General features: G+C 40.0%; 1 protein-coding gene across 1 annotated transcript in view; it reads right to left on the reverse strand.

The window, feature by feature from the left end:
- LOC138755243 (collagen alpha-1(XXI) chain-like) overlaps nucleotides 1-26466 on the reverse strand; it is a 198914-nt gene that overhangs the window by 128710 nt on the left and 43738 nt on the right. The window contains exons 5-6 of the mRNA XM_069920865.1: nucleotides 15122-15347; nucleotides 12678-12851 (exon numbers count right to left, since the gene is read on the reverse strand). Coding sequence (XP_069776966.1) covers nucleotides 12678-12851; nucleotides 15122-15347 — 400 coding nt within the window. The remainder of the gene's footprint in view (nucleotides 1-12677; nucleotides 12852-15121; nucleotides 15348-26466) is intronic.

A 26466-nucleotide genomic window follows, 5' to 3' on the forward strand; every position in this document is an offset into this window, starting at 1 on the left:
TTACCAGTGCCTTTTGAAGGAGCCTTTTCCATGAGTAGAATTTCATATTGTTAACTTGTTCTCTTTTGGAAAACCACTGTTCATTTGTTGTACTTTATGAGGAAGAAAATCTATTTTTGAGGGAAATACACTGATAATCTTCACTTCAAGCCAACATCCCTATTAAGAGTTACCTTGGAAGTTACATCATCATTAAATTTGCAAGCTACCAAGGTTTCCAAGAGATTGCATTGCTGCTCTTGCAGCCTCAATATTGTTGTTTCTGGTTTGCGAGCAAAACAGGAAATCAAAACATGCAACAATAGTAATTCAGTTGCAGTTAGAATGGAGTTAAGAACTAACAAAAGAGGTTGCTGACTGTTTGCCATTTAGTGACTCAGTAAGTTCTTGTGAAAGGACTTGGCTAGAGAATGTATTCTTTAAAATGTGCACCTGACAACAATGCTGAACGTGTTGCTTAAGCTCTTCTGGGACTGTTTCTTTGGTACACCTGGTTCTGTGCACTAATTTGTTTAGCTTTGAATGTGCATGACTGAATTATTTCATCAATGTTTAGCCAACATGGAAAAATTGTGAGAGAATCTGTCACATTGGATGGGTGGTAGGAAATGGAACTTTAATTCACCCTAGATATCCTCAATTATACTTCAGATAACAATACTATGATGTTTAATGATTCTGCTCTTTGTTGTGCACAATAGCATTAGAAAGAATAACTCTACATGCATCTAAAGTTCAAAGTCCTACACCTATCTTGTGAATCCATTATCATCATATTCACCCTTGAAATACAACTCAATAAGTGTGCATCTCTGGCCCTCCAAGACAGATTTAGAGCCCTCTGAGTAAAGACTTTTATCTTCATTAAAATCTTAAGTAGCCAACCTCTTTTCCTGAGAACACATCTCTCAGTTCTGAACTCTTCAGCACAAAAATTGTGTCCTAAAATGATCACCCCCACTTTCTTTTAAATGCTGATGAGTATAGGCCAATTTGCTCAGGAAAATGAGCAAACATCTCCTCAGAGAACAACCTCTCATTTGGAATCAACTGAGGGAATGGCTCCCAACTTGTACATTTTTCTTTAGATGCAATCCAAAGGCCCGCAACCTGTTATCATAACTCCCTTATTCTTGTCCTCTAATATCTTGCAATAAAATCCAAAATTCCTTTTGCCTTCTAAACTGATTTCAGAGCCTGCATATTTAATCTTTGTGACCCATGAACTAGTAGTTAAAGATCCCTCAGTTTGCCATTGATTACTAATATCAAATCTTGCATTCCTTCCTTCCAAACGTGCATGACTTCACCTCTTTGCCCACTGTCTATATTTCTCTACAGGCTTTTTGTTCCCATCTGGTTGTGCATTGTCAGTGTGGTGCACTGTTAGGCAGAATCAGACACACACAAGGTAAAGACTGTACAACAGGCTTTAATCCACAAGGACTTCCATAGAGCCAGATTGGCTGTGGCTGCAGCAACTCTGAGTGAGGCCTCGGGAGGCTGGCGCAGGCTTATATCCTAGAGCAGGGGTGTCAAACTCAAATTCACGGAGGGCCAAAATTAAAAACTTGGACTAAGTCGAGGGCCGAACTAAATATTTATTGAAAATTTTCAACAACATCTGCATGTTTTCTCTTCTTTCAACATATGTAATGTTAAACTTTAGGATATAACTTTAGGAGGATAATGTTACAGGTCAGGAGTAGGTAGTTCAAGTTCACCCTTTGCTTGACCTGAGGGAAACATATTTGGTCCCTGTGGAGATGTAGTCAGCATTCACAGGCTGTGTCCATTTTGGCCTGCATCAGGACTCAGCATTTCCTGCTCACTCCTCAGGCTCTAGGCCTCTATTCAGGCTCTAGGCCTCTATTCACCCTCGACCCACCATCCCTCTACCTGACCAGTCCTATACCCAACCTCTACTCACCCCTCACTCCACTCGCTCTGCTTCTACCCACCCCATCCTATACACGCCCCTCTACTGCCTCTCCCCTCAACCTGTTCCTCCCTCTACCCGTCTCTCACCCTCTAATCTCTCTTCCCCTATTCGCCCTGCCCCTCCCCTTATACCTCTTCCCTATCCACCCCTCCTTATACTCATCCCTCCCTCTAACTGCCCCTCGCACCACCATAACTTCCCCTGCCCATTACTCCTCACCTACAACCTCTGCCCACCCCTGCTTACCCACCCACTCAGGCCCAGCGCGCTGCCGATCAGCTTTTATGGACAGCCACCACTCTCTCTTCACGTGCAGGGCTGAACCAGCCGTCCCTGCGGTCCGCGCGGGTGCAAGCGCTGAAGGCTGTGGCGACCGGGAGAAGTGCACTCGCGCTGTGGAAGGGCCGTCCGGGGCCAGTCGTGCGAGGCTCGCGCTGCCCAGGGGCCGTGCGCACCCTGCCATGCCCGTCGCGCCGACAGGAAATCACAGGCGCTCGCCAATCCGCCGCATCGCTCGACAGGTGGGAGAAGTGACTGTGCGGGGAGCCTTCCAACTGGCTTGCCGGCTGATGACATCGACAGACTTCTCGTGTTACAATTTCTCGTGTAACAATGGGGAAGGATGTGCAATGAAGGGGGAGGATGGTGGGGGTGACATTACCAAAAAACAGCATCAGCTCTCACTGCAGGGCGGGCCACCTCTAATACATTTTTGAAATGATCTTGCGGGCCAAATATAATTATATCGCGGGCCAGAGTTTGACATGTGTGTCCTAGAGGGTGATTGACACTCGACCAGGTGGAGCTTGATCCATTCAGGCCGACTGATTGGCAGCTGGCCAGGTGTTGTCCTGTCCCCTTACACTCCTGCAGGTACAGAGGTTGCCCCCTGCAGTAAGCCGGTGGTACACCACCACAGTCATAGAGCTAGAAGAATTGAGAGTTAGGGGAAAGACTTGACATTAAAATATCCAAACAACAGAGATTTTTTTTTCAGAATCTATGCTGGTTTCACCGAGCAATTTGTTCTCACTAATTTCCCTACATACTAATCACCCTCCCTTCACTTTCTACTACTCAGCCACAAATTACAGGCAATGTACGTTGTTTTGTCACCATCTTAGGGACATGGGAGAAAACCTCAGCAATTAGATGAAACCCACACAGGTTTAGTAAGAATGAACAAACTCCACACTGAGAACATCCAAGGTCAGGGTTGAATCCAGTTTATTGGAGCTGTGTGGCAGCAGTTCCACTGAAATGTGGAACAAGCACCAATACCCTATGAATGGAGCTACCTCAAAAAGAAAACCTCACTTCAGCTGTTCCAGTGAGTTGGCTCAATTTTAAAGTTTTAAGTTGCTTTGGCCCAGGTGAAAATGATGTTGCTCACTCACACCTTGATTTAAATCACTTTGGTTGAAGGAGAAGTCCATAGTTTGGCACAATGCAGAGGAAACAGGAAAGCACCATTTGGCCCAGAGACCTATCTGCTGCTTTGGATGAATGTCAGCCAAATGCAACCAATAGCATTGTTAACAAAATGACAAAAGTTGACAAAAAGTGGGAAAGATTTAAGAGTGTGATTTTATGAAAGTTCTTTCCTTCCAATGAAAATCACTTCCAATAATAACAACAAATGAACCTTTTACCACGGGAATCAGTACACTTTCCTTGGTGTCTTCAAAATTTGTATCAAGTGATGAAATTTTAGAAACTGATTTTGCATTAAATATAGACATAGAATTTCCTGGAGAGCTGAGTAAATCTGAATCACAAGAATTTTAAGTATTCTTATGCTCATGAACTTATAAAAATCCATACCTACTGATATTAAAATAGAAAATGCTGTAGATACTCAGAGGGTCAGGTAGCATCTGTGGAAAGAGAAACATGATTAACATTTCAGGTCTGGTGACAAGTTGTTGAACTGGAAAACTGAGAAAAACAAGTAAATTTTTAGTCCTGGAGGGAGAGAGGCAGAGAGAACAATTTGTCTGTAGGGTGGAAACCAAGATTGTCAAGGGGCCATCTAAGAGAGGGCAATGAATGTTGTTGATCAAAGCTGACCACTTTGAAGAAAATGTAAATAGAGGGAGATGAATGATATGTCATAGAGTCATAAAGCTTTACAGCGCAGAAACAGGGCCTTTGTCTTAACTTGTCCATGACCAAGCTAGTCCTATTTGCTTGCATTCAGCTCATATTATAATAAAGCTTTCCTATCAATATACCTGTCTATCTTGAATGTTTCAATTGCCCCTGGTTCTACCACTTCCTCTAGCATTTTATTCCATATTCCCACCACCTTCTGTGTAAAGAAGCTCCCCCTCCGCCCTATTTTAAAACTTTCCCCTCTCACTTTAGATCTATGCTCTCTCGATTTAGATTTCTGTACCCTGGGTGGAAAAAGAACTCCTTGAAAAAGGGCTCAGGCCCAAAAAGTTGGTAATATATCTTTATCTCCTATGGATCGGTGGAGTTTCTCCTGCGTGTTTTTACAGAAAAAGAATCACTATTTACCTTAACTATGCTCTTTATGATTTTATAATCCTCAAGAAGGTACCCCGGCCTTTTCCTTCCATTTCTCTTGAAAGAGAACTCCCAACCTATGCAGCCTCTTTTTGGAATTCAAGCCCCCCCGCCCCTCCCCAACCTCATGAATCTTTCCTAATATCCTTCCAAAAATTAGGGGATGAAAACTATTCACAATATGTGGTCTGAGACAGTTGTAACCTGATATCCAAGCTGCTAAATTCAATCCCCTGACCAAAGGAGGCGATCATGACAAACCATTCTTTACTAACCTATCCACCTGTGTTGCTGCATTCATAGAACTACGCACATGTACCCGCAAATCTCTTTGCGCCTCAACACTTCTCAGGGTCCTACCATTCATGTTGCAAGCCCTGCTCTATTTTAACCTACAACGTGCAACATTTAAATTCCATCTGCAATTCCTTGGCACTCTTTCCCAGTTCATCTAGGTCCTGTCCTAATCATCCAAGTCATTAACGCAGTTTAAAAAGAGAGAACATGGTAAAAATAAGGAGAACCAAAAAATATATGGAGCACAGCAGTTGCTGGACATCTAAAACAGAAATGAAAGATAATGCTCAAAATAGGCAGCAGATCAGGTAGTATCCTTGGAGATTAAAAAAAAACTAAGTTAATGTTACAGGTGAATAGCCTTACATCAGAACTGGCCAGTTCTGACACAAACAGAAAAAGGAAAGTTATCTGAAATTGTTCAATCCATTGTGATTAGATGTCATGATGTTCTTTGAGCTTACTTTGGGATTTATTGAAACAATATAAGAGTCCAGAGACTGAGGTCAATCTAGGAATAGGACAGGGAATTATAATGACAGGCAATTTTAAACTCATGATCAGTCTTGCAAACTGAATGGAGGTGTTCAGTAAAATGGACACTCAATCTGTGTGTAGTTTCTCAAATGTAAGGGTTAACCACATTACATGCACTAAATGCAACACACCAAAATAGAAGTGCAAGTAAATTTCTGCTTCTCATGGAGGAAGTGAGTGAGTTCTTGAAAAAAGGGGTGTTTATTGTATCTCCTTTGATTGAAGGGCAAAGTGCTGTAACAAGAAGAGATTTGTAATAATGGAAAAGGAAGATAATGAGTCACAGCAAGGACAATCCCATTATGCTGAAAGAGGAGCCTCCACTGTGTCTGGTGTGATGATGCAACTTTCTGGACTAGTGCTTCTGAGAAGTCCTGCTTTTTCCTTAATCATATTTAACCCTCCACCAAAGTTGGCTGTGTTCTCAACCATGTTCTGTGCTGTTTCTCACACTTTTGCATTCACTCACTCTCCTTCCAACCAAGACTAAAGCTCCTCGTCCTCACTTTCCATCCTATCAGTCTCCACATACAATGGATTATCTCAACTAATTTCTGCCACGTTCAATGTGATGCATTTTCCCTTCTCCGGTCAGTATTCTGAAGGAATAATTCCCTCCATGATGCTCCAGTGTGCTCTTCTAACTTTAATATTTACATTCTTTTGCACAGCACTTTCCTCTCAAGCATAGGAGATGCAATCCCTTTTACTTCTTGCCTCCTCCTCAGTCAGAGAGCCACACAGTCCCTCCAGGTGAGCCAGCAATTCACTTTCTACCTTCTGAAATGCATTAGATGTGGTCTCCTCTGCACCTGAAAAAACAAATGCAGATTGGGTGATGGCTTCCATCAGGCTGCAAGGGCATTCCAGAGCTTCCAGTCACCTATTACTTTAATTTGCCATCTCATTACTACATTTGCATCTTAATCTTTGAGGCTCTATGCTGTTTTCACTGACGTCCAATGTAAACTCAGAGAACAAATTCTCATTTAAACATATTACCACCCTCCAGACTCAGCAGTGGAGTCATGTGATGGAGTAGTGGCCGGTCCAGAAAAATAGGAAAAAAGTTAGGAAAAGAAAAAGCTCAACAAAAATAAAATATAAGAAATAAAAGATAAAGTTACAGAGAAGAGAAAGAAGATGGCACCCAAGAAGGAGAAAGTATAAACAACCGAAAAAAAAGTTGAAAAGTCGCTGGAGAAGAAAGAAGAAGGCCTTACCTCGACAAAGGAACAGGGAGCTGTGGTGGCGAGGAGAGCCCAATCCCCGAGGTTGGTGCAGGCCCTGCGGAGTCGCGATCTCCTGACTGGTGGACTTCAAAAATGGCTCTTGGAGCCAAACAAAAGTACGCAACTGCGCAATCAAAGGAAAAAGAGGACACCAACAGGAGAGGGGCTCAGCCGAGGATCGGGCAGCCACAGCACAAACAGCTGAAGGATGCCCGACACCAGGGCGCTCAGCTGGAGGACGAGGAAGATGGCAGAGAAGGGAGCAAGGAAACAGACAAGGGAGAAAGACAGAGGGGTGACCAATAAGAGAATCAACGACAGGAGGCCTGACAGATGAGCAGCCCAGGAGGGGAGGACCAACAGCAAGAGGGCCAGCAAGAGGAGGCCTGACAAAGAAATATAAGCAGCTCATCAGGAAAAACAGAAGAGACACAGACACAAAGAGAAGAAGGCAACCAAGATCTTCACAGAGAAATAGAAGGTAAAACTGATGGACAAAATATAGATAAAGTTTTTTTTGAAGAACAAATGAGATCATTAAAAGAATAGTTATAATTAGAATTTAGTGCAATTAAAAGGAAAATGAAAAGAGCAGAAGATAAAATGCAAAGTTTAGAGCTGGTCATGACAGAAATAGGGAAAAGAGTAGAGAATGTGGAAGAGTGGGAAACGGCTGTAAAAATGGAAGTAAATGACTTAAGAGAAAAATTGGAAGAAAATGACAAAATAATTAAAGAGACAAGAGTTGTTATCTCAGAAAATTGATATGTTTGAAATTTATAGTAGGCAAAACAACATGAAAATAGTGGGCCTGAAGGAGGGTGAAGAAGGCACAGACATGAAGGAATTTATAAAAGGATGAATCCCAAAGGTCCTGGGAACGACAGAAATGCAGAAAGAAATGGAAATAGAAAGGGCACACAGAGCACTAGCTCCGAAACCACAGACACATCAAAAACCAAGATCCATCTTAGTAAATGTTTTGAGATATACGACAAGAAAAAATATACTGGAGCGGGCAAGGAATAAAGTTAGAGAAGATAAGCCATTGGAATAAAAGGGTCAAAAAATATATTTTTTTTACCCAGACATAAGCTGTGAATTCTTAAAGAGGAGGAAGGAGTTTAATACAGCGAAAATGATTTTATGGAAAAAAGGTAATAAATTCATGTTAAGACATCCAGCCGTGCTTAAAATATTTATACCTGGGGAGCAAAACAGATTGTTCTCAGATCCGGAGGAAGCACAAGAATTTGCAGAACGTTTGCAGGACAGGAGAAGAAGAGATGAAGAGATGTAACAAGAATGAAGAACGGTGATAAACTATATATAAAGATGTAAAAACAATGTATATGTAAAGAACTAAAGAGGGAAAAGAGAAGGGAAGGAAGTAAGAGGGAAAAAAGAGAGCTTTGTTACATATGTTAAAAAAAGTGTTTTCTGGGGTGGCTGGGGGGAGAGGGAATAACCGTCACTGCAAAATCAGTTGACGCTTGCGAGCAAAATCACAATCCAAATGGAAAGGGGAGTTTTGGTTGCCCGGCAAAGGATAAGGGGCAACTCAGAGAGGGGGGGTAGCATTTGGGGTTGAGGTATTATTGGGTGTGAGAAATGTTGGGGTATTTTATGTTTTAAATGTGTTGTCGTACAATGAGTTTAATAAGGGAAAACTAAGAGATGAAAATGGGAAAAAGGGGGATGGAGGTGGTGAGGAGGTGGAAAATAAATATAAGCAAGATACAAGATGGCCATGTAGAACTATATGACTATAAACATTAATGGAATACATAACCAAATTAAAAAGAAGAGGCTACTAAATTTATTGAAGAAGGAAAAAATAGATATAGCATTTGTGCAGGAAACGCATCTAACTGAAGCAGAACATAACAAATAAAAGAGAGACTGGGTAAGACACGTAGCGGCAGCATCCTATAACTCAAAAGCCAGAGGTGTATCCATATTAGTTAACAAAAATGTACCAATCAAAATAGAGGAGGAAATAATAGATCCGGCAGGGAGGTATGCAATGATAAAGTGTCAGATATACTCAGAATTTTGGAATTTGCTCAATATATATGCGCCTAACGAGGAGGATCAAAAGTTTATGCAGGATATTTTTTTGAAGATTGCAGACACACAAGGAAATATATTGATAGGAGGGGTTTTTAACCTTAATTTAGATCCAATGTTGGATAAAACTGGACAAAACACAAGCAAAAAGAATAAAGTCGCCAAATTTATGGTTCAATCAATGCAGGAAATGAAACATGGATTTCTGGAGGAAGCAACATCCAAGAGAGAAGGAATTTTCATATTAATTGAGAAGGCACAAAACATATTCAAGGATTAATACGTTTTTGTTGTCGGACCACATTCAAGGGAGAGTTAGAAAAACTGAGTATAAAACTAGACTACTATCAAATCATTCACTCCTGTTATTCACAATAGAATGAGAAGACATATAGATGGAGGTTAAACTCCATGCTACTTAAAAGGCAGGAATTTAGGGAGTTTATTGAAAGCCAAATTAAAATATATTTTGAAAAAACACAGAAGCAGTGAAAGACAAATTTATATTATGGGACACAATGAAAGGCTTCATTAGAGGACAGATAATAAGTTATGGAACTAAGATGAAAAAGGATTACAATCTGGAAATAGAGCAGTTGGAAAGGGAGATAGTAAGTACAAAAAAGGAACTAGTAAAAAGGGACGATATAATAAAAAGGAGAGAATTGGCAGACAAAAAAATTAAATACGAAACATTACAAACGTACAAGGTGGAGAAGAACATAATGAAAACAAAGCAAAATTATTATGAACTGGAGAAAAAACGCAAAATATTAGCCTGGCAACTTAAAACAGAACAAGCTAAAAGAACTGTATTGGCATCAAAGAAACAGGACAAACAAATAACATATAATCCAACAGAGATTAATGAAAATTTTAAGGAATTTTATGAACAATTATACTAAACTGAGAATAAGGGGAAAGATGATAAAATAGAGAAATTTTTAGCTAAAATTGAACTGCTGAAATTGCAAGAAGAGGAACAAAACAAACTAATAAAACCATTTGAAATAAAGGAAGTACAGGATATATTAAAAATAAAGCTGCCGAACAATAAAACACCAGGAGAGGATGGATTTCCAATACGATTTTATAAAATATTTAAAGAGTTATTAATTCCTCCTCTCCTGGAAGTAATGAACCAAGTAGAAGAACCACAAAACTTTCCAGATTCATGTAAGACAGCAATAATTACAGTAATACCAAAGATGGGGAAGAATCCATTAACACCAACATCATATAGACCAATATCTCTACTTAACTCAGATTATAAAATAATAGCAAAATTATTAGCAAACAGATTGGCTGATTGTGTACCAAAAATAGTAAAACAAGATCAAACAGGATTTATTAAGAAAAGATGAACAGCGGATAATGTCTGTAAACTTATTAATCTAATTCATGCAGTTCAAGGAAATAAGAAACCAACAGTGGCTGCTACTTTAGATGCAGAAAAAGCCTTTGACAGAGTAGAGTGGAATTACAGAATTTTAAAGAATTACAGAAGTTCAATCTACCAGAAAAATATATAAATTGGATTAAACCATTATATAATGGACTGTTGGCGAAGCTAACAGTAAATGGATATGTATCGAATCAATTTAAATTAAGTCGGTCAACTAGACAGGGATGTCCATTATCCCCCTCATTGTTCATCTTAGCAATAGAACCATTGGCAGAACTGATAAGAATAGAAAATAAAAATAAAAGGGATAAAAATAAAGGAGGAGTATAAAATCAGCTTATTTGCAGACTGAGATTACCTGAAGGAAGCAGCTTTGAATATGTGATTACAGACACAATAATAATTAAAAGATTTATAATGAACATGTTCATTAAGCTGAAAGATAAGGAAAATGATGAAATAAACTATAGATCAAAGTGGAAAAAGAATTTAAACATAAAGATAAAAAATGAAGTATGGAAAAAGTTATGCTCTGGAACTATGAAGAATACAATAAACACAAGGTTATGCATGATACCATATAATTGGTTACACAGGGTACATAATCACTCATCAAAAATTAAAAGAATGGGATCCAACATTATGGGATCCAACATTATGGGATAGATGTTTTCACTGTAAGAAGGAAATGGGAACAACAGTACGTGCAACTTGGGCATGTACGAAAGTGAATACGTTTTGGGAAGAACTAAATCAGATATTAAATAAAATCACAAAAAATAACATACCAAAAAATCCAGAGATCTTTCTTTTAAGTACCATAAGTAAAGAATTAGGCCTCAAATTGAATAAAGTGAAAAAATATTCATTATGATAGCCTTAGCAGTAGCAAAAAAATGTATAATGTCAACTTGGAAAATGGAAGAGAGCATGAGAATGCAGCAATGGAACATGGAAATGAATAAATGTATTCCATTGGAAAAAATATCATATAATTTAAAAAATAAAGTCACATTGTTTGAACAAATTTGGGAACCATACATGGAACATAACAGAGAGAGCTTGCCTAGGACCTCCATCCCCTAAAATGATAAGACGACAAAACGACTAGATTCAGTGTGTAACAAATAGATGATGCCTTTTTCTTGTTTATTTTCCTTTGTGTGAAGATATTGTTTTATGGTTTTATTGTATTGTATATGTTGAATATTTATGGGTTTTGGAGGGGGGGGAAGGGGAGGGAGGGAAAGGGGGGGAAAAAAGGGAGAAAATGCCACTGTGTAAATTTAGTGAGAAACGTTTGTACATATTTTTATTGATATGGTTCACAGTGTGAAAAATAAAAAAAAAGAATGAATTCAGCATAGTATGATTTCCTGTTGGTGCCAGATCTGGATGGTTCTGGTGTGAGATCATCCATCTACAGCTATAACCCATTTTTTCCCCCCCTTTCCTTTAATGCCATCTGAAATGCTAAATATTTTCAGCATTTTCCTTTATTTCAGATTTTCAGGAATTGCTGTCCCTGACATTACACAGGTTAGAACTATAAAACCATAGAACATTACAGCACAGAAACAGGCTGCTTTGGCCCTTCTAGTCTGTGCCAAACCATTTTTTTTTTTGCCTTTCAGGTTCAGCCATTCAATTTTCTTTCTGTCTACTACTGTCATTAATTTTCCTCAACATACACTCATCCAAACAGACCAGCTGCAATTGACCAGTTCATCACCCTCTTCTGGAGAGCACCAACAAATATATCCCATAGCCAATTTTGGTTTCTGTCCTGCCACAGATTTCCATTTGTTCTTCCTACTCCTTTCCCTCTCTACAGCTTAAAACCTACAAATTTTCTCAATTTTTCAGTTCTGATCAGAGATCAATGGCCTACAATATTATACTCGTTTTTCTCTCTCCACAGATGCTGCCTGACCTGGTTAGTATTTCCAGCATTTCCTGCTTTCAAATTTCCACCATCTTTGCTTTTTTATTTAAAGTTACAGGTTGAATACCTCTGATCTGAATACCTGAAATCCAAAAAAAATCTAAAATCAGTAACTTTTTTTTGTCCATGGTCCCATAAGGTAATATGTAATAGAGTTCAGAAATTCCAATCAGAAAACGGGACATAGCAGACGTAAATTGTGTAGATTTTTCAATATATGTCTACTTCAGTTAATTTGTGCATATGTAAATATTTGTATTGTAATGTGAACGTATGTATCTTTAAGTCTGAGTGAATAAGTGCATTTTTTAAATGGTGTTCCAAAATCCAAAACATTTCTGGTCCAAGGCATTTTGGATAAGGGGTATTCAACCTGTATAGACTAAACATTATTGATGAATAAAATTGGTCAGAGTTATATCAAGATAGTATGACAAATACATGTTAGATATAAATTAGTTAAATATAATTTTCTACATCAATGAAGATCTACCGGGACCAATGCCTGAAGAGGGTACACAAAATCAGAGAACCGGTGCGGACTCGAAAGGCCAACATGGCCTGTTTCCGCTTCGTTAATGGTTATATGGTTATAAATTCATGTACCTAATCAGTTTATTAGAAATTGTTACTTGCAAACCAAGAATGATAGCTGTGTCTAACAGCCAAATTATTTGACAATAAGTTCATATGATAATAAGTGGTATTTTTACTTACGGGTACAGAAGTCTCCCTTTTCACAAATTTAGCCACCTGGGTCTTCCCATTTATGAAAATAGGAATAACTTGCTCAAGATGTCTTTTCTGAATTTTTATATCATCTAAGAAACAAGTGACTTCCATTTCAAGTATCAGTAACTTTAATTGATGCCACTCCTCATCAAACAATTTCTATGAGTACAACAGAAAAGATTGGATTAAAATTGGAACAATTTACCACTTCTCAGTGTACCCAGTACAATATCTGAGTTAAGGTGCAAGATCATCTTATTTTATTCCCACACTTGATAATTCAACAAACCCTCTCAAGGGCTCCCACATCTCTCCACTGACTTTCATAACTTCTTTTCTATTTTACTCCCTTTAAACTTAGAATACATTTTTCAGGGATTCTCCTATTATGCATTGAAAGTGTGTTGAAGCATTAAAAGCAGTGTTTTCCAGCATTTCAGAAAATTTGTCAGTCTGGATTCATTAAAACTCTCATTATTGCATATGAACATGATTCATGTTATTAGTTTGTCACTGTGCTTCTTTCATTATCTAAAATAGACAAATATTTCAAGAACAATCATCTTCTCAAGCAAAATTATTTCAACATCAAGTTAAAAAAAAAAATCTCGCCTCATTTTTCAAGCAAGGGATATATTTTTCCTGTTGCCAAAAACATAAGTCTGCATTTTGACATTTTCCACACAGTACATTTACTCTTGGTCAGGTTCTTGGAACCTGACTGATTTCCTTGCATCTGAAAGGGTCCATTACTGTTCGTACTTGGAGTTGTGGATGGGGAAGTGGTGAAATTATATCAAGTTTGGCAAATGGAACACTTTTTCCAGTTTGGACACTCTATCCTGGCAGTGAACTCTCCATGGTGGGATTATAGGACAAACACAAATTAAAGCTCACTACTGTCAACTGAGAAAAAAAACAAGGGGTAGTAAGGCTAACCTCATGACACCAGAACAAACTTTCCCACAATCAAAAAGAATGCATTATCTTAAAATCATAAACATATAAGTGTTAAATGATGTACATGTCCTAACTGTTCCCCTTATATCAAATTAAGGGCAATACTAAATCCATTGCCTACAGGAATTTTACTTTGAGAAAAAGGTTTTTCACCAACTACTTTAATAGAAACCATCAATTCATTCATTATTTCTTTGAAAGCAGTGTCTAAAAGTTTCCAGTCCCTGCACTCAATGGAAAATTAGTGTTTGGTATGATTAATGCTTGCTGACCTTTAGATAAGCTGGCCCTCCATGACTCCCCATATTATTAACCAGATAACTCTTTGACTGGTCAGTCACTAAATCTTGCCAAAGGGTGGTTGGAAATTAAGAAGTGTTGCAAAAATATTCATAGAGATGCATATTTAGAAGGAATTAGTCATATGGATGTTATTCATTGAGCTGACAGACATGCCAAACTCTCTTACACTGTTACAACTCCTTCATTATTCACCTTTCGTATTAGTGTCCAGCAATACTACACATCTGTACTACAATATAATGGAAATTTGTCTTCACATGCTCCACACACAAAACATAACTGGTTATTTGCTAGGATGATGGGTTATACACTGAGCACAGATTGGTCTCTTTATTCTTCTACAATTTGCAGCATGTGAAGACTACTATTCATTCTATAATGATACCAAATCCTATGGAACACACTGAAGAGGTCTAAATAATCCTTAAAAGAGATGACCCCAGCCAAATGATTTCCCTAGGCTAAGGGTTAGTACATTTGGATCTGATAATAAATAGGTGTATGCTGATTGGTCTATAGATCATTACATTCCAGATTTTTACTAAATACAAGCAAAAAAGTTATTTGGTGGCTACCAAGTAGAAATTATTGATGCAGTAGTTATTCAACCAGTTTTCAGAATAGAAATTATTCTGAAAATAGATATTCTGAAAATAAATTCTTAGCAAATGACAGTATGAGTGATTAATATTAAACTGGCCATTTAATACGTTCCTCCACTGATACATAGTGCAAACGAATGTCAGGCAAGACTTGGATGTGCTAACAAAGAGATGCTGAAGGGACTCACTGAGTTAGGCAGCATCCATGGAGAGAAATGTTTTCAATTAGATTCAATGAAGGCTCCCAACCCAAAATATTGACTGACCATTTCTCTCCATGGACACTGGCTGACTTACTGCTCCAGCTTCTCGTTGTTTCCTCAAGATTCCAGCATCTACAGTTCTTGTGTTTTTCTTTGCATGTGATAAAGTTTATAATGGATTATTCCCCAAGGCAATTTTCTATCCATTATGAAATTTGCTTCCCTATATATTGATTTATTTTAATAAATATACAAACTCCATGATGCACTGAAATACATCAAGAGTGCAGAATCTTGCCCAGGTTTGTCCATTTATTTATTGAAAAATTAAACTCTTTGCTCATTAAAAATGACCACAAACCTTTAGTCTTTCATCAATGAAAGCCACTGTCTGGATCTCCTCAGCCAGGCTAGTTGTGGTAAAAAATACAGCCTGTTGTTTTCCATCAAGTGTGACAGCTGCCTGCACAATTCCTTCTTTGGAAAGGATTCTCCACAAATCAAATCGCATCTTGTTGGTTGGGCTTTTTAAACGCAGCGTGGAAACAAATACATAAGAAGGAGGAAGGCCTTCAGGAAATATGTCTCTGAAAATACATACAGTTCTTTTAATATTTCATATACTTAAATCAGGATCTAAATTCATAATTATGCATAATTTTTCAAAGAAACCTGCCCCACAAACCAAAAGTCTCTGCAGAGACTCTGTCCTTGAACAATGGTTCATTTTTGCTGTATTTTTAATTGCTTTGTTGAGGACACTGGAGAAGACCTATGACATGGTTGCTCTCATGAGGTGGAACACACAATTCCTGCAAGAGCTCCTCAGGATAGTGTGCTGGGACCAACCATCATCAGCTGCTTCATCAATGGCCATCATTCAATCATAAGGAATATTCGCTGATGATTGCACAATGTTCAGAACCATTCACAATTCCTCAGAATACGAAGGATTCCCCATGTAAGTGCAGCAAGATCTGGATAATCTCCAGGTGTAGGCTGGTAAGTAGCAAGTGGCACTCACAGCACACAAGTGCAGGCAATGATGCTATCCAAGAGAAAATCCAGCTTTCACCATCTTGACATTCAATGGCATTATTATCACTGAATCTCCTGCATTCAACACCCTGGTGGGAGGTTACGGATTGACCAGAAGCTGAACAGCAGCAGTTTTATACATAATGTCGCTGCAAGAGGAGAAATTCACAAAGCCAATGCACCATTTGGAAGGCTCCAGACAGAGTGCGAAGGAATACTCACCACTTACTGTTTCAACAACACTCAAGAAACTCAGCACCATATGGGACACAGAGCCCATTTGATAGGCACCTCATCGTAACCTTTCGCTCGTAAACCAATGACTTTATGGCATCTACAGGATACACTCAGCATCTCGCCAAGTCTCCATGAATAACACCTTCTAAATCCATCACCTCCCCCGCCTGAAAGGACAAGGGCAGAAAATAAGTGTTGGATCAAAACCACCTGGAAGTTGCTCTCCAAGCCACATGGAATCGAAATCCTGTAACTCCCTCTCTAATACCTTAAGGACCTTTCAAGGAGGGAGCTCATCACTAACTTCTCAAGGGCAATCTAAGTACTGGATCTGCCTGCTGAAACAGAAGATACGTGAGGTACGAGCAGGCCAGGTAGAAACTGCGGTGGGCCAAGCAGTGGAAGGGACGGGTAGAATAGTTGCTATCCACATGGAATTAATTGGAGCTAGAAAGGAAATGGAAGGTAGGGAAGATGCGCAATCAAAAATGAGAGATACAAGTGTCAGGAGAGAGAGCCAGACAATTGTGGAAGAGAAGCAACAATTAAAAAAAACAAAATCACTGACTTTATTACATTTGCAAATAAAAACAAAAAACGTTAGACATTTTTTAATTTCACATGTCCATCATCTATTTTTTGTTTACTTATTATTATATTGATTCCATGCACCATAGGAAAAATGGTATAGCTTCACCCCTCAATGATTACACTATAAAGGACTTTGAAAAATCTAATGAAAACGTAAACTGATGTGAAGCTATGCGAGGGTAGGTGAGATACAAACCAGGGAACACGGGTTAAAGGTGAAAGGGGAAAAGTTTAGGAGGAGCAACGGGTGATCTTCTTCACACAGAGAGTAGTGGGAGTGTGGAAAGAGATGCTAGCTGAAGTAGTGAATGGTGGGTGGGTGGGGGGGGGTCAATATTAACATTTAAGAAGAATTTGGACAGTTACATGGATAGGAGGGATATGAGGAATGAGATGGGATTGGAGTTTATCAATGGGTGTGTTAGAGAGTAAAAGTCTTGACAAGGTTTTAAAAATATTCAATGAATGCTTCAAGTTGACATCAATTCACCAGGTCCATTGAAGTGAGTTCCATTATTGGAGGGGAAAGGACAGTTCACTACTTCTCAAGGCAGATGAAGATGCTGACTGCTCAATGTAATGTGACCGCATGCCCTCAGAGACAAGTGGGGAGTACAAACGCGCTTTTATTCCCTTACAATCAATGGCTGATAGTCCTCAGGTGAATTTGAGATCAAGCGGGAAAACCAGGGTTTATATTGGGGTAGGTGAAGGTGGAGCCGGGGGCGGGGGGGGGGGGAACCAGTCATTTGAACAATACAGGGACAGTGAATTCCACTTCACTGCATTCACCCCTTCCTTTAGAATTGAGCCTGTGGGTGAAAAACAGAGACGGTTCATTTAAAAAAAACTAATAGTTTACAAATATTTACAAGCTAAGTTTGCGGGGGTATGGTAATTCTGGTCAGGCGCTGCAGTACTGGAGGACTTTGGGCTTCCTGGACCCCCTGTGGTACAGGGTCAGTGGGTCTCAAGGGCTCCACCTCAGATCGTGGGGTGGATTGGTCCACTTCCCAAGAAGTGTCCTCTGGGACCCTGAGTGGGGTACTTGGTAGTTCCTGACTCGCTTGAGGCATCAGAACCTCAGTTCCGGTGGGTGCCAGGTCTCTGATTGAGACAGTTTCCTCTCTGCCATCAGGGTATGCCACGTAGGCATACGTTGGGTTGGAGTTCAGTAGGTGGACCTTCTCGATCAGGGGGTCTGTCTTGCTCCTCCTCATATGCTCTCTCAGCAGGACCGGCCCCGGTACCAATAGCTAAGGAGGGAGAGTAGTCCCGGATGTGGATTCCCTCTGGAATGCAAACATAAGCTTGTGAGGAGTTGTGTTGGTCGCTGTCCAGAGGAGTGACCTTATAGAGAGTGGAGCACCATGGATAAGACTTCTTGCCAGTGTGAGTTTGGAAGGCCTTTGGACCAGAGAGCCAATTTCATGCTCTTCCACACAGTCACATTCTCTTTTTCAACTTGTCCGTTCCCCCGGTGATTGTAGCTAGTCGTCCTGCTTGAGGCAATGCCCCTTATGAGCAGGTACTGGCGTAGCTCTTTGCTCATAAATGATGAGCCCGTTCACTATGGATATAGCTGGGATACCCAATGGTATCCATGGTAGTGGTCATGTCTGGGTAGGGGATGGCGAACAGAAAATGTGAATACTCATCGATGATGTTGAGAAAGTAGACATTTCCATTGGTGGAAGGGAGGGACCTTTGAAATCGACAATGTCAAAGGAGTGGGATGCCTTTATCAGGTAAGCTTTGTCAGTAGAAGTGCAGTTTTCACTCTATGCAGACCTGACAGGACCTGGTCATTTCCCTGATGTCCTCAACGGAGTAGGGCAGGTTGCGTGCTTTGACAAAATGAGCCATGGTGGCAAAGTTCATCATGACTGGTTTCCACCCCCCCCCCCCCCCCGGTCACATTACATTGAGCAGTCAGCATCTTCATCTGCCTTGAGAAGTAGTGAACTGTCCTTTCCCCTCCAATAATGGAACTCACTTCAATGGACCTGGTGAATTGATGTCAACTTGAAGCATTCATTGAATATTTTTAAAACCTTGTCAAGACTTTTACTCTCTAACACACCCATTGATAAACTCCAATCCCATCTCATTCCTCATATCCCTCCTATCCATGTAACTGTCCAAATTCTTCTTAAATGTTAATATTGACCCCCCCCCCCACCCACCCACCATTCACTACTGCATGATGAACTTTGCCAGCCAGGTAATGCCTCCAGTGCCTGATGGCCTCTACAATGGCTTGAGCCTCTTTCTCCACAGATGGGTTCTGAAGCTCCTTGCCTTGTAGGATGCAGGAGAAAAAAAACAACCAGCCTGCCTACCTGGTTAAGGGTAGCGGCCAGAGCTATGTCAGAGGGATCGCTTTCCACTTGGAAGGGTTGTGTTCTCGTCCACCACATGCATGGTGGCCTTTGTGATATTGCTCCTAACATAGTTGAAAGCTGCCTGGGCTTCAGCCAATAATGGGAAGGAGATGCATTTTAAGAGGGGCGGACTTTATCCGCATAGTGAGGGACCCACTGGATGTAGCAGAAGAAGAAACCCAGGCACCTCATTAAGGCCTTCATGGTCTTTGGGATCGGGAGGTCTAACAGGGGACACATTTAATCGGGGTCAGGGTCAATGACATAATTCTCCACCACATAGCTCAGAATTGCCAGATGATTAATCTGGAACATGGACCAACTGGAGTTATACATGAGATTCAGGGCCTTGGTGATGTGGAGAAACTTCTGGATATTGGTGTCGTGGACTTCCAGAGACTGTCCACAAATAGTGACATTGTCAAGATAAGGGAAGCAGGCCTTTAACCCATATTCATTGACCATTTTGTCCATCTGTCTCTGGAAGATCCGGAACTGATAAAGCCTTCCGTCTGCCTCAAATGCTGTGTAAGGGCAGTCCTCGGAACGGATCGGTAACTGATGGTATGCAGCTTTCAGGTCAATGGTCGATGAGGTCTGGTACTGCACAATATCATTTACCATGTCCGAAATTCAAGGGAGGGAATATGAAACTATTAATTGTTTGGCTGTAGTCAATCATTAGCCTGGACTTTTCTTCCCCTTTCCTGACTATCATCTGGGCTCTCCATGGGCTGTTGCGAGACTCAATTATATTTTCTTTGAGCAGCCACTGTGTCTTGGCTCTGATAAATTCCCGATCTCCTACACCATATCGCCTGCTCTTTGTAGCTATTGGTTTGCAATCGGGAGGCAGGTTTGGAAACAGTGGGGGGGGGGGATCAATATTTAGGGTGGAGAGACCACATGTGGTGTTCGGCTTTTGGGACCTTCCGTTCTGCACTATGATTGGAAGGAGTGGGCCAGAGGATTCCATGATCACACTTTTAAGGTGACACAGAAGTCCAGGCCCAGCAACACAGAAGCACACAAATCCTTCAGTACATACAATCAGAACTTACAAAATACCCCCCCTTTTACAGTTAGATGTAAGACAATATCCTGGATCATCGCAGAGTGCAAGTGAGGAAATTATGATAGTCAATCTTGTACACTCTTAAGTTGTATCGCAAAGCCATCGCAGAGTTTATAAAGCTCTCAATGGAGCCAGTGTCCACTGAGCAATCAGTCAAATGTCTGTTTACCCTCACCTCCATTCTCGAGTTATTCAATTGGTGAGGTATTGCCTGACCCAGGACAATGATGCCAGTCTCTGGATACCCCATTGCTCCCCATGCCGATGTTGACGCTCTCCTCTTGGCCCATCAACAGACAAGATGGCCTTGACCACAAGGCGCAGCAAGATGGCTGCTCTCCACCTTGACCCGAAGAAGATCTAGGTGGCGTCAACCTCAAGGCATGGCAAGATAGCTGCTGTTGCTTCCCATGCTTCCAGTGGCAGGTTCTCGCCACGAGGCCAGCAAGATGCTGGTGGTGAGCCAGAGGCCAGCACTTCAGGACTTGGGCACCGGTTGAATGACGATTTGGGGGGTCGCACACGCAGTCGCCGTCTTTGGGTTCCCCTTAACCCTGCAGACCTTCACCCAGTCCCCTCACTTACTGCATCTTGAGCACATGGCATTCTTCATGGGGCATCAGGCGCGGGGGTGCTGTGCCTGTCCACAGAAATAGCATCCCTGGTTTCAGGTGGCCACAGCAGTCAGCGCTGGGGCTTCAGGGGTCACAGGCGCCCCAATGACCTGGTTCTCTGAAAAGGCGTCGCTTTCATCCATGAGGTCATCAGCTCCCAGTTGGGTCTGTTTGAGCGCTTTCGCCAGATCCAGGGTGCTGACCAAGTCTTTCTTCCCCAACTCTAGCAGTCACTACCTCATGTATCTCGACCTCACTCCTGCCATGAGGGTGTCCCGGATTTGTTTCTCCTCTCTCACCCAGGCCGTGACCACTTCATAGTGGCATTTTCTAGTCAGGCCCCACGGTTCAAGAATATAGTCCTTCAGCGACCCACCTGCTGACGTTGAGAGAGTTGGTGCCTCACCAGCACATCATTCTGGGGCCTCATGTAGTGGGCCTTCAAGCTTTCTATGGCCAACTCATAGGTAGCACAGAATCTGATGACAGTGAACCCCTTTGGGGCTGACTTGAGAGAGAAGTGTGGATCTCCAGAGACTATCGGAGTTGAAGACGTCTTGTGTTACCGTCAGGTAGGACTGGAACTACTCCAGCCAATAGACGAATTCCTCCGTGGCATCTGGGGACAGAGGGTCAACCTAGAGAATGTCTGGCTTCAACAGGGCTTCCATCCTGCTTCAAAGTAAACTATTAAAATTATAACGTGACTGATTGCCCTCAGAGACAAGTGAGGAGTACAAACACACTTTTAATAGCTTACAATCAATGGCCGGTAGATATAATAGTCTTCAGGTGAATATGAGGTAAGGTGGGAAAACCAGGGTTTATATTTGGGGTAGATGAGGGTGGAGCCAAGGGAGGAGCCAGTCATCACGACAACACACAGATAATGAATTCCAATTCACTGCACTCAAAACTCCATTTGAGTGCTGGGAAAGGAAGCATAGTTGGCGCAAAAAGGGCAACATAAATAAAAATGCAATAATCAGACTGGTGGATCGTCCTGCAGGGGCTTTGGACGATCACCTTACTTCACAAACTGTATATGGATGATGTAGTTGACTCAATCAATGGGAGATGTACAAAGTGAAAATGAGTTTTTAAATTATTTTTGCACAATAACAGGCCCTTTCAGCCCCTGAAGCCCATCACGCCCAATTGACCCACAACCCCAGTATGTTTTGAATGGTGGGAGGAAACCCATGTTGACATGGGGAGAATGTACAAACTCCTTACAGACAGCACCGGATTCAAACCCCAGTCTCAATCACATTCACTGTAATAGGATTGCACAAACCGCTATGCTAGCCATGCTGGTCTTTACATCAGAGGAAAGCTAAAGAATTAGTGGCGAAGGCAAGAAATCAGTCTGTTCACATCATGGAAGGTGAAGGAGAGTTTGAGGACACAATAGATATTGGAACTGAAAATTTGTATGAAGTGGTTAGTGCAAAGCTATTACAGCACCAGTAACCTAGGTTTGAATCCAGCACTGTCTATAAGGAGTTTGTACCTTCTCCCCATGACCTGCATGTATTTTCATCGGATGTTCCATTTTCCTCAAAAATGTATGGGGTCGGTAGGTTACCTGGGTGCAACTGGGCAGCACAGGTGTCATGTGCTGGAAGGGCCTTCTAACATGCTATAATCGTCAAAATAATTAATTAATTAGTTAGTTAATGGATGGAGCAACTGGATGGGTCATTTCCTGGAGTAATGAAAGCTACCATCCTCCTACCGTTCAAGACGTACCAGGATTGTAAGTCTATTAGGCGGGATGAGTTCATGAGCCAAAAGCTACTCCAGAACATGGAAATTGCAGGAAATAACAAACACCCATCAACCTTAAACTCACTTAGGTACAGGCACACAAATTATCAGTTCAGCTTATGTTGAAAGGAAGATTTCCCCTGAAAACATGAAAGAAAATAGATTTCAAAATCAAACTGCCTTGAAACAAAGTAACTTCATGTCAGGAGGAGGCAACATTCACAACTTGGAATGGTCTGAGACAATGGGATACACAATGCTCTGTACCCAGAATGTTTCACTCAAAGAGTCTGATATTTTGAGAATCATACTCTATTGAACCCTACTTTAATTTTCCACTGTCTTATGTTCAGATGTGCAGCTTAATGGGGAATCTTCTCAGTTGACAACATTCATCACACCACTTGAATAATACAAGTGGCAACATCTTGACATTACATATGCCACGATGCACTCTGGCAGAAAGTTGACAAGACTTGCAAAGGAAGAATTAGCATAACTGATGACATCCAGGTCTTGGAGTGCTGAGAAAGCCTGTGCGCTGTCATCTCCAAGAGGAGCTAACTGTACAAGAGGACAAAAAAAGAGCTGAGAAACTCTGGGATTAATCATGAAGTACTTCACTGAGCACATGCCAGGACATACACTCAGCAGTAGGTGACTATACACAGTGTCAGAGAGATAACCAGTTTAAATGGCCAAGGGAAGATATTAACTATTGAGAAATGCGTACAGAAAACAATTTGAAGAATTTATATAAAATTGAATTATTTGTTTTTACTTAAAAAGATCAATTAAGATTTTTAAAAATGGATAAATGTACCCATCAAGTTGGAAGGGTGAATTGTATAAAATGAATGTATTTCCGAGGATACAATATCTTTATCAGATGTTACCAATATTAATACTTCAAAATTTTATTCAAGAATTAAACAAACAATTAAGGAAATTTCTTTTGAAGTTAAAATGGCAAGAGTTTCTATTGGGAAGTTAACATGAAAATATGAATTAGGAGAACTTTGGCTTCCTAATTTTAAGAATTATTATCGAGCAGCATAGATGAGACTCCTTGCTTCTTTTTTTGAAAATGTAAATCCGGCATGAGTTAATATAGAATTGAACAAAATCGAAGAAAAAAAAAGCCAGAAGAATTTATACACGTGGAAATTGACATCTTTGGTTGCCGATAAAGACACACCACTATTGAAACATTTATTTAATGTTTAGAATAAAATAAATCAAGATATTGGTTGAGGGTCTAAATCACCTAAGATGTCATTGATTTATTCTCTTTTGTTTTTTTCCAAGAGATAATCAGTTTTTAAATATATGGTATCATAAAAGGATTGTTCATGTGAAAGATTGTTATGAAAGAGGACAATTAATAATTAATTGAACAATTGAGGAACAAATGTGCTACACCATGTAATTCTCTTTTTTGTTATTTTCAATTAAGGGCATATCTGAGAGATAAATTAGGGCCAACAATGTTTTTGTCTAATTGTACCAAGGTAAAACTTATTAGGAGTGGGATGATGAAAAAACTTATTTCTTTGATATATTTATTATTACAAGTAGGAACTCCTAAATTAGGGTTGTATAGATCTAGGCAGAGATGGGAAACAGATTTGAATATTACAATAGATCAACAAATTTTGGAAAATTTATGTAGGGATTCTGTAACTAATGCTATTAATGTAAGGTAAAGATTAGATCAATACAATTTTTTTTTACATCAATTATATCTTGCACCACAGAAGTTGAAGATTGAAATCAGATTTATCAGATCCATGTTTTAAATGTGGTGAGGATGTAGGATCTTTCATACATTCAAAATTGTCTTGTCCAAATGTGAAACCATTTTGAATGCCTAGAAGTAATTTTTCACGTTAAGTTACAGGAACTGATTTTTCATTAAATCCTGACTTGTTTTTATTAGGAGATATTGAAGGTACAAGTCCTAAATTGAAATGATCAATTTATCAATTGAAATTTGTTAAATTAGCATTAAAAGTAGCAAGAAAATATATTGCAATTACTTGGAAATCGGATACATCTTTAACTGTGCCAAAGTGGCATGCTGAAATTCAAAGTTGTATTCCTTTGGAAAAAAATTACTTATAAATTAGGAAATAAATACTCTTATGCTTTTATAAATTTGGCACCCGTACACTCAAATAATGGGATCTTATCCCTCTAGTCCTGTAGGGATTCTCCTCTGTAGGTTTATGTTAGAACTGATGAATTGTACTGCACGACATCTCTCTCTGCAATCCAAAGATTTTGTTTCTTATCTCTATAATTTTTTTTTTTAATTGTTCAATTTGTATATTGCTTCTTTTTTCTTTTTTGGGGGGCAGTTGGGTGAAAACCATCATATATGTAATCAACTTGGTTTTTTTGTTATATCTGTAGCATTATAATAATTAGTTGCTGAATGTTGGAATATTAAAAAAAAGGACATACACTCAGCCTGAGAGCTAATAAAAGTGGTTCATTAAGACAAACCAGTCATGCTACAAAAGAAAACAAACCATCACTTTACATGTGTAGATGCCTCCATACAATATCTGAGAGCAACTATCTGGAAATAAAACTCTCATACTGGCAGAATCAAGACATGCTAACAGCGAAAGAGAGCAATTAGCAATCTTGGGTTGATGCAGGAAGTCTCACACCCATCTCTGCAGAAGGAAATTTGCACTGGAAGGTGACGTTGACTCCAGAGCAAATCTATTTAAAGGAACATTCATAGAGTGCCAACAAGGCTGAAAAGATTACTGTTGAGGTTTCAGAGTTATGATTTCATACCAAAATACAAACTTGGAAAATGGTTGATGCTGGCAGATGCATTCCTTTGGATGTCAGTACAAGTAACTCATGAAATGGCAGATCTAGATGTGAAGAAGCATTGCCGAGTAAATGTGACCCCATAAAGCTAAGCAAGATCCTCTGCAAATGATTCAGGGGAGGTATGGAATGGGGAAACAAACAGTGAGCAACAAGAGGCAATCAGACAATCAAGGATGGTGCCTGAGTGGAAGATGGCTTTTGACTGGTTTGATCTGGAATCCACATAATCAAACAGATCCAAAAAGATCAACTCCAAAAGAAAACATGAAGATTGAAGATCACAAGACCTGCAAACTAAGAGATGGATCAGCTGTACATCAGATTAATATTTATAAAATATACAGAGAAACGTGTCAACTTGTTGCACAAGTCAAAATTAGAGAAACACACTAGCTATGGCATACTGTTGGAGTTGATTGTTTATACACAAGTGTAAAGGATCTTTTATTGACTTTGGAAGAGGCCATTTAAGCTCATCATCCCTGCTGACTCACAGTGGAATCCCACATTTCTCTCTCCAGTTTCTACCGCTCAACTACATGCTAGGGGCTATTTACAGTAAGCAACGCATTCATCCTTGGAAAGAAACTGGAGCACCTAGGGGAAAACACATCTATTGCAGGGATAACGTGTAAACACCATACAGTCAGCAGTGGAAGTTAGGATTGAACCTAAGTTAGTGGCGTTGCAAGGTGACCGTTCCACTAGTTGCATCATTGCGCTGCCCTAACTTCCCACAAGAAATGCTTCAACAAATTACAACAGTACCCCTAATTCCAGCCACAGAAGAAGAAATCCCTGAAAAAAAAAATGGTGAACGCAATGGAATCCAATTCTCTGGCTGAGAATTTTATAGGGTTGCTGAGTGTTGCAGGTTTACTATCGTGATCCCTTCTCCACAGAGAGGACATAGTTTCATACAGAGACATGTTTATGCAGCCAAGAGGAAAATTGTCAAATGCAGAGAAATCAAGCAAGGCACAAACCTCATCTTATTGTCAAGGCCAGGACCAACATGAAATCTTCAGCCTAGCTATTCAATATCAGAAAATATAAAACAAACTGCAAAACAAAATTTGTCTCCTCAAGGCCAATATTAATTAAGAAAATGACTGGCAGATGCACATGTGAATGGAAGCCAACA

The sequence above is a fragment of the Narcine bancroftii genome, chromosome 2 (genome assembly GCF_036971445.1).
Source record: "Narcine bancroftii isolate sNarBan1 chromosome 2, sNarBan1.hap1, whole genome shotgun sequence".
Taxonomy (NCBI): domain Eukaryota; kingdom Metazoa; phylum Chordata; class Chondrichthyes; order Torpediniformes; family Narcinidae; genus Narcine; species Narcine bancroftii.